Consider the following 9,871-nt stretch of genomic DNA (forward strand, 5'->3'; position numbering starts at 1 on the left):
CAGCGCTGATTGGCCGAATTCCGTACTCTGGCCAATCAGCACTGGCTAATGCATTGTATTGGTGTGATGAAGCAGTGCTGAATGAGTGTGCTTAGCACACACATTCAGCTCTACTTCATCGGGCTAATAGAATGCATTGGCCAGCGCTGATTGGCCAGAGTACGGAATTCGGCCAATCAGCGCTGGCTCTGCTGGAGGAGGCGGAGTCTAAGATCGCTCCACACCAGTCTCCATTCAGGTCCGACCTTAGACTCCGCCTCCTCCAGCAGAGCCAGCGCTGATTGGCCAGAGTACGGAATTCGGCCAATCAGCACTGGCTAATGCATTGTATTGGCGTGATGAAGCAGTGCTGAATGTGTGTGCTTAGCACACACATTCAGCTCTACTTCATCGGGCTAATAGAATGCATTGGCCAGCGCTGATTGGCCGAATTCCGTACTCTGGCCAATCAGCACTGGCTAATGCATTGTATTGGCGTGATGAAGCAGTGCTGAATGTGTGTGCTTAGCACACACATTCAGCTCTACTTCATCGGGCTAATAGAATGCATTGGCCAATCAGCGCTGGCCAATGCATTCTATTAGCGTGAACTGAGTTTGCACAGGGGTTCTAGTGCACCCTCGGCTCTGCTACATCAGATTGCTACATCTGATGTAGCAGTGCCGAGTGTGCATCAGATGTGTAGTTGAGCAAAACTGACTCAGCACTGCTAAGTCTCTGCATTCGCATAGGAATGCATTGGCCAGCCTTCGGCCAATCAGCGCTGGCTCTGCTGGAGGAGGCGGAGTCTAAGGTCGGACCTGAATGGAGACTGGTGTGGAGCGATCTTAGACTCCGCCTCCTCCAGCAGAGCCAGCGCTGATTGTTCGAGTTCCGTACTCTGGCCAATCAGCGCTGGCCAATGCATTCTATTAGCCCGATGAAGTAGAGCTGAATGTGTGTGCTTAGCACACACATTCAGCTCTACTTCATCAGGCTAATAGAATACATTGGCCAATCAGCGCTGGCCAATGCATTCTATTAGCTTGATGAAGCAGAGTGTGCACAAGGGTTCAAGCGCACCCTCGGCTCTGATGTAGCAGAGCTGAGGGTGCACAAGGGTTCAAGTGCACCCTCGGCTCTCCTACATCAGAGCCGAGGGTGCGCTTGAACCCTTGTGCAGCCTCGGCTCTGCTACATCAGAGCCGAGGGTGCGCTTGAACCCTTGTGCACACTCTGCTTCATCAAGCTAATAGAATGCATTGGCCAGCACTGATTGGCCAGAGTACGGAATTCGGCCAATCAGCGCTGGCCAATGCATCCCTATGGGAAAAAGTTTATCTCACAAAAATCACAATTACACACCCGATAGAGCCCCAAAAAGTTATTTTTAATAACATTCCCCCCTAAATAAAGGTTATCCCTAGCTATCCCTGCCTGTACAGCTATCCCTGTCTCATAGTCACAAAGTTCACATTCTCATATGACCCGGATTTGAAATCCACTATTCGTCTAAAATGGAGGTCACCTGATTTCGGCAGCCAATGACTTTTTCCAATTTTTTTCAATGCCCCCGGTGTCGTAGTTCCTGTCCCACCTCCCCTGCGCTGTTATTGGTGCAAAAAAGGCGCCAGGGAAGGTGGGAGGGGAATCGAATTTTGGCGCACTTTACCACGCGGTGTTCGATTCGATTCGAACATGGCGAACACCCTGATATCCGATCGAACATGTGTTCGATAGAACACTGTTCGCTCATCTCTAATGGTTGTTACTAGTTGGTTGATTGTAAGTCATGATGGAAAAATCTTCAAATTCAGTGTGAAAAAGTTTGCTTTTCCTACAAGTACTATCAATATGAGATGTCATGTATAATTGACATGTGTCATTTACCAGGTGGACGTGATTTATACACAAAAAAATATTAACATCAAGCCTGCAGAAAAAACTCCTGGATATAAGTAATTATTTTTACAGCCATTGTCATGGAAAATTACACCTATAATTTTTTCATTTTGACATTCTCGGAGAATATGCCATTTTTATCCATTTTCTTTGTCCTGGTATACCTGACTGGAGTAATAGCAAATTGCACCACCATCATAGTGGTTTACAGTGATCGGCACTTACACACCCCCATGTATCTATTCCTGTGTAATTTATCCATTGTCGACATTTGCTATACAAGCAGCACAGTTCCTAATTTGGTTCACATGTTATTAATTCGTAACTATACATTGACTTTCACCCAATGCTTCGCCCAGATGTTCTTCTTTCTACTTGCAGCTGCTACAGAGGACTTACTGCTTTTCTTTATGGCTTATGATCGATATGTCGCCATTTGTCACCCTCTACATTATCATCATATGTTGAGTAGGAAGAACTGTATCCGGTTGATGGCTATTGCCTGGGTAACTGGATGCATAAATTCAGCTATTTTGATAGTGACCACATATCATATACCTCTATATTCTAATACAGTCCCAGAATTTTTATGTGAATTCAAAGCTTTTACCAAAATTGCCTGCCCCAATGTTGGTTTCCAGCTTTTTTCCTATATAGCAGCTGTTGTATTTGGTTTTGCCCCTTTTCTGTGTAGTATAATATCTTATACCCGGGTGATCATTGTTATCTTACATATTAAATCTAGTGAGGGGAGAAGAAAAGCTTTCTCCACCTGCTCATCTCACCTCATAGTCCTCACCATGTATTATGGCACCTGGTTGTCTCTGTATACAATGCCACCAATGAAAGATCCCCGGTTTTTCGAACTTCCCCTTTCTATTCTATCTGCTGTTATTACTCCCATGTTAAACCCTCTGATATACAGTGTACGAAATAAAGATGTAAAGAGGGCTCTACTGAAACTGCTGGGGTGCAAAGTCAGAGAGGAATGAAAAAAATTACCTTCAGTCCCATGTTTTCTTTCCTTTAAAGGAGTTGTCCATTTTGCGCAAATCTTTTTTTTTTCTTCCATAAGCTCTTACAATGAACAGAATGTAATATGTGGAGAAATTCAGCACCACCATTTTCCCTGCAACACTATCAGATCAGAAATTAAGGAATGTTTGTAAACAGAATATTAAACTAATATCCATAGGATAGGTCAGATTGGACTGGCCATCTGACAGTTCTGGCAAATACCAAATGGGCTGAAGAACAGCCCCCCAAAAAACAAAAAAAAAACAACAGAGGTGTTCTCCTCTGGTTGGCAGTTGTTCTAGCTTTCTAATGTCTCCTAATGACAAACTTTGCATCTCTCCATTATGAGATGTTTCTGTGTTCTAGGGTCAAAGCAAAAATGAAGCTTACTGCTTGTTGACCAAGCCTTGGCTGGTCAATGTAGTCTTCTCTTCACAGCTTCCCCATCCCTGCAGCCAGTTCCTGATTACACAAAGCAGAAGAGGGAGATATGTCACACAGCTATGGAAATGCTTTGGGCATGGCCATTTTAACACATTAGTGAGTCCAGTTCACAGGTGTAGCCCCCACATAATTTGGAATTTTTCCGCTGAAGGGTCTGAAGGGAGCCTTTTCCAGACGACATGTTTCAGCATCTTCCAAAGATGCTCAATAGGATTTAGGTCAGGGCTCATAGAAAGTACTTTCTTTAAACAAATAATATAAAACTTGATGCTAAGAAGTCAATAAAGTATTATAAAAGCCACATGGAAATGTAATTAAAAAATACATACTTAAATAAAATCTCCTGCACACCATAGTCTTTGACCATTTTACTAAAAAAAAGCTGATCATCAGCAAAGTCCAAGGAAATCAAAATAATCCCAAATATTACTACAAAACCTGAAAATAAATGTGAGCTGCATTGAAAAAAACAAAGCCCAAAACTAATAAATGTACTGTATACTCAGCTAAAGCCTTTCCCTACTTTTATTTTGGACAGTTTACATTGAAAAGTGTGTGAGTTTCTTAAGCAGCTTAGCTCTAATGTAGATTGTGAGCTCAGTAGGGATCACGATGTACATTTTCCCCCTATTAGTAAGTCTTTGGTGTATGGGAGGAAACCCACACAAACACAGGGAGAACTTACAAACTCCTTACAGATGTTTTTCCTGGCAGGATTTGAACCCAGGACTCCAGCACTGCAAGGATACAGTGCTAACCACTGAGCCACCATGTTGCCTCTGAGATACTCTATTCCTGTAGGGCTCATAGAACTTATGAGTTATGAAAACAGTGACGAACAGTGAGCTAAGAGGTTTATGTTCTGTTCATGTCTATTGGAGTTACACGCTCAGTTTATCTCAGTGATTTATGCTGGTTTGTAATGGCCCAATCCAGTTATAAAAGTCAGATATCCAGGGATTGGGAGTCAGTACCCTCATGTGCCCCTGCCATATTTTAAGGTGGGCTATATCTCTCCTTATGTATATTAGCAAATAATTGAATTTCCCATTAAATCTAATTTCTGTGGCATTTTTTTGGATACAAATTGGTGAATACTAGAGATGAGCGAACACTAAAATGTCCGAGGTTCGAAATCCGATTCGAACTGCTGCACACTGTTCGAACGGATTTCGAACCCCATTATAGTCTATGGGGGGAAATGCTCGTTTCAGGGGTACGCAAAATTCGATAAAATTATACTTAACAAGTCCACGAGTGACGGTCGGGCTGGATTCTCCTTGAAGTCTTCTCCCGGCGCAGCGCCCCCGTGGCGTCTTCCGGCTGGAATTCACTCTGCCTAGGCATCAGGGCCTAGGCAGAGCCGACTGCACATGCGCGGTCGGCTCTGCCTGGCCCGACGCCTGAGCAGAGCCGACTGCGCATGCGAGGGCATGCCCGCGCATGCGCAGTCGGCTCTGCCTAGGCCAGATGCCTAGGCAGAGTGAATTCCAGCTGGAAGATGCCGCGGGGACGCTGCACGGAGAAGACTTCTAAAAGTAAGAGAAGAACCAGTGTTGATTGGCAGAATGTATGTCATTCTGCCAATCAACGCTGGTTCTGCATCGAACCTTAAACTTCGAACAGCTAGTAGTGTTCAATCGAGTACGAGTATTTCGAATACCGTAATATTCGATCGAACACCTACTCGATCGAACACTACTCGCTCATCTCTAGTGAATACATCTACAAGTTGTGCGACCAGTTTAAGATGTGTCCTTACACAGTCTGATACTGTCCAAAAAGTGCTGGTAGTATTGAGTTTCATAGGGGCACACTTCTTTGACAAAGATTCCTCAAAATACCTTAATTAACCGTACATTAAGACTTCATGCCTATAGCTGTGTACCTGTACAGTATCATAGGACTCCCTTAAAAATAATAGGAACTCTACTGTACCTCCATAGGCTTCGGATTTACTACAGATGTATCATGTCATATTTTGTACTAATCGTAATGGGATTGTTCTCCGTTTTATGCATTGCCAATCGTGGAGGACATTGTTCATAGAGTAAGAGTTAATTTTGAGAATAAAAATAAAAAAAATAAGATATATTTTAATAAATCATTATGTTGGAGCCCAAGAGACATGAATTTGGTGATGTCCTCATAAACACCTTTTTCCTCCTGGGTAATTTTCTATCTCTGATCATCAGGCCATCATGGCCCCGGCATGATATAAATCTCCTACACATCTCCCCTCCACTCCAGTAAAGAACTGTACATAAAGACAAGCCGTGTGTTAAAGGTAAGTCTACCAGACATTAGTGTTTTCCTTTATTGTAGATTATATCTTTATGAACTATTATACTACATGGGTGAGTTCATTTCTTCCTGGAAAGTTCAGATATGAAATGATTTATGTTCAACAGAATATTATAATATCAGGACATTACAAACACTATATTGTCAGATTCATTGGTATTTGGATTATTTCTTTTTCCATTTTTTTTTATTTGTAAAATATGAATGAACATAGCAGTGATCTCTCTTTGAGATATCGTTATTATCAAAAATATAGTTTAATTGAGTGTACACAGACAAATAAGAAGAGCTAAAAATTAACAAATTATGACCTTACTATTTTATAAACATTTAGACTAGGGCTCCACGTGGCGTCCTGCAGTAAAAAAGTGGTTCTTCCCACAGTGCTTTGCACAGACGGTTCTTAGAGGTTTCTGTTGCGGACATTCTGCTTATACTGTATCTGTAGGGAAACCGCCGTAGTAACATTGCAGAAGATGTAATTGACATGCTGCGATTTCCAAAACTATAAAAGTTTTGGAAACTGTTGTATGCCCGCACCATGTATTTTGCTGCAAAGTTGGCATGGGATTCACTAGTATCCCAATGACTTTGCTCTGACGGTTGTGGGGTAGGAATACTTCCCTGGGCTTTCAGGTCATTCCCCAATACACTCAATAAAAGTCCTCTCCTCACGGTCCATTCATTCAGGTTCTTTTGAACATCTGTCCACTAAGGGCCCGTTCACACAGGCACAGAAGGGGCGGATTATGGTGCGTAATCCACGTCATAGTCTGCCCCCTCACAATGGTGGTCTATATACACCGCCAGGCTACTTTTTTCCGTGAGCAGCAACATGTTGCCCTTTCTTCAGGCATATTCCGCAGCTCTTTGAGCCGCAGCGTCCACCTCACGGCTGCCCCCTCCAGAGTCGGCCCGTTCATTTGAGCCAATTCCGAAGGGGGAAGCCGTGACTGTCGGAAGCTGCGACAGTCGTGGCAGGTGGGTTCTGACCCGAGAGTGACAAAGCTCCTCGCATCACTCTTGGTACCAAAATCCGCTATTATGCCCCACGTGTGAACTAAGCCTAATAATCATTCACTTTACCTGCTTCTCTATTAATTTGTCTCACAAAGAGAACTCTATGGAGAGGGGAGGGTGAAAAAGCAGATGTTAACTAATTCAATGCCTTAACTTTAAGTTAAAGCAATGTCTGAAGTGCTCTCTCATTCATAATGTAGCAGAGAATATTAGTTACAGTTATTTTCAGCAGTGTCTGCCTCAACTTTCTCTTCTCCATAGACTTCTATATAAAAATTAGTTCATCCTGATAAAAGGAAACATTTATATAATAAGATCTATTAGAATGTTCTTATATTAACGTGTACTACACATTTATGAAGAATCATTTTATAAATGGAGGTGCACTGTGACCTCTTCATTAGAGGGATTAGCCAGGATTTTTTGTCTGTAGCTTCTTAAAGAGGACCTTTCATGGGGTTGGGCTCAGACAGTGTTATATACCTGAATTCAGCGCACTGTCGGCTTTCATGATCTGTACCCCGGGTGAAGAGCTATCGGTCCCGGTACCGTAGCTCTTCACAGTCAGAAGGGCGTTCCTGAAACTCTGTCAGGAATGTCCTTCTTCACAGACGCACCTATAGCGCTGTACAGTGTGAGCGGGGAGGAAGCCTGAGTATTATCAGGAGGGGATGAGGCGTTCCTCCCCGCTCACACTGTACAGCGCTTTAGGCACTGCTGTAAAGAAGGACATTCCTGACAGACTGTCAGGAATGCCGTTCTGACTGTGAAGAGCTACAGTATCGGCACCGATAGCTCTTTACCCGGGGTACAGATCAGCTTTTCAGCGCAATATAAAACTGCCTGTGCCCCAAACCATGAAAGACCCTCTTTAAAATTCAGGTGCACAATGTGCAAATCAGGGTCTTTACTAAGACTGGTGTAGAAAATGTAATTCCTAAAATGAAGGGGTTATTACAAAAGGATTCAGAACCAGAATAGTTTCCAATAGTATTTCATCGCTTGTACTTAGATAACTGAATCTTCAGGATAACCCTCTAGTATCAGGAAGGAATACCTTATTACCTAGATTCAATTTTACATACTTGAAGTAAATAGCTCAATTTTAATCTCTATCATATATTCATTAATATTTCATAAATATAGTAAATATAGTAATATTGCGTACACAGACTTCAAGGCTCGACTTTAGCAGGGCAGACTTCAAGAGCCTGAAGGCAAGGGTTAGCAGAATTCCATGGTGCAAAATTCTTAAGCACAAAAATGCACATGAAGGGTGGGAAATCTTCCGTAGGGAAATCATTAAAGCACAGGAACTAACAATACCTAGAAGGAAGAAAAATGGGAAGCACCTAAAAATATCAGGATGGATGACCAAAAAATTACATAACCTGCTAAAAAGGAAAAAGGAAACATACAAAAAGTGGAAGATGTCTGCAAGACAAGCATCAAAGGAGCTAAGGCTGAACACGAATTGAAGCTTGCAAAAGAGGCTAAGAGTAAGGTAAAAGGATTTTGGGGATATGTTAAAAGCAAAAGAAAAGTGAAGGAGACCATTGGAGTCCTGAAGAATGACAAAGGAGAAACAGTTAACATGGTGGAACAGCAGGTGGAGCTACTAAATTCATATTTTGTATCCGTCTTCTCCCAAGAAACTAATGGAAATATCGACATTAATGGTTATGGAGATGAGGGGAAGGAGGACTCCAAGCTGACTATAAGCGAAGGTCTAGTAAGAGAGCACTTAGCCAAGTTACAGGAGACCAAGTCCCCAGGACCAGATGATTTACACCCTAGAGTCCTGAAAGAGATAGCAGAGGAAATAACAGAACCCCTTGCTATAATCTTCGGTAAGTCATGGGAAACAGGAGTGGTCCCTTTAGATTGGAAAAGGGCAAATGTTGTCCCCATCTACAAAAAGGGGAAAAGGGACGATCCAGGAAATTACAGGCCGGTAAGTCTGACCTCGATAGCAGGAAAAATCTTTGAGCAAATTGTCAAGGAACATTTACTTCGGTACCTGGATGGGAAGGCATTAATTAACCAGAGCCAGCACGGCTTTATGACCAATAAATCTTTTCAGACTAACCTGATTTCCTTCTACAACAAAATCACTGAATGGTTGGACCAAGGGAATGCCGTGGACATAGTATATCTTGACTTCAGTAAGGCATTTGATAAAGTATCACATAACCTTCTTATTGAAAAAATGATTAAGTATGGCTTTGACAAAAAATCAGTTAGGTGGATTCACAACTGGCTTAATGATCGGGCACAACGAACTGGAAGAAAGTCAAAAGCGGGGTGCCGCAGGGCTCTGTTCTGGGCCCAGTACTTTTTAATATCTTTATAAATGATCTGGACGATGGAATTATTGAGGAACTCATAAAATTTGCAGATGATACGAAGATAGGAGGAATAGCCAACACTAGAGAGGAGAGAGAGTGTATTCAAAAGGACTTAGACACACTGGAACAATGGGCTGAGGCAAACAAAATGGTATTTAACAGGGACAAATGCAAATTTCTACATCTGGGTAACAGAAATGTAAAAAACATATATAGTATGGGAGGAATAGAACTTAGTGATAGCATAGGGGAAAAGGACTTGGGCATAATAGTAGATCACAAATTCAACATGAGCCAACAGTGCGGTGCTGCTGCAAAAAAGGCTAATAAAATTCTGGGATGTATTAAGACAAGCATTGAATCTAGATCAAGAGAGGTCATTATTCCGCTGTACTCTTCCCTGGTCAGACCACACCTGGAATACTGTGTACAGTTCTGGGCGCCTCAATTCAAGAAAGACATCGATATATTGGAGCAAGTCCAGAGAAGAGCAACCAAAATGGTGGAAGGTCTGCAAACCATGTCCTATGAGGAGCGGCTAAAAGAACTGGGATTGTTTAGTTTGCAGAAGAGAAGGCTCAGGGGAGATTTAATAGCAGTCTACAAATATCTGAAAGGTAGTCACAGTGCAGAGGGATCAACCCTATTCTCATTAGCACAAGGAAGTACAAGAAGCAATGGGATGAAACTAAAGGGAAAGAGATACAGATTAGACATTAGGAAAAACTTTCTGACAGTGAGGGGAGTGAGAGAGTGGAATAGGCTGCCACGGGAGGTGGTGGGCGCTCCATCAATGGAAATCTTCAAGCGGAATCTGGATAAACATATAGCTGGGATGATTTAGGAAGACCTGCACT

General features: G+C 42.5%; 1 protein-coding gene across 1 annotated transcript; it reads left to right on the forward strand.

Annotated features, from left to right (window-relative positions):
- Positions 1–2,009: 2,009 nt before the first annotated feature.
- On the forward strand, positions 2,010–2,873 carry LOC142217133 (olfactory receptor 2K2-like). Its single transcript, XM_075285323.1, has one exon. It carries the CDS (start codon positions 2,010–2,012, stop codon positions 2,871–2,873), a length of 864 nt encoding a protein of 287 aa, XP_075141424.1.
- The last annotated feature ends 6,998 nt before the right edge of the window (positions 2,874–9,871 follow it).

This window comes from Leptodactylus fuscus, chromosome 8 (genome assembly GCF_031893055.1).
Source record: "Leptodactylus fuscus isolate aLepFus1 chromosome 8, aLepFus1.hap2, whole genome shotgun sequence".
NCBI lineage: Eukaryota > Metazoa > Chordata > Amphibia > Anura > Leptodactylidae > Leptodactylus > Leptodactylus fuscus.

Bases quoted from the DNA above. Each gene is read 5' to 3' on its own strand.
- LOC142217133 (XM_075285323.1), top strand. From the start codon at position 2,010: ATGCCATTTTTATCCATTTTCTTTGTCCTGGTATACCTGACTGGAGTA.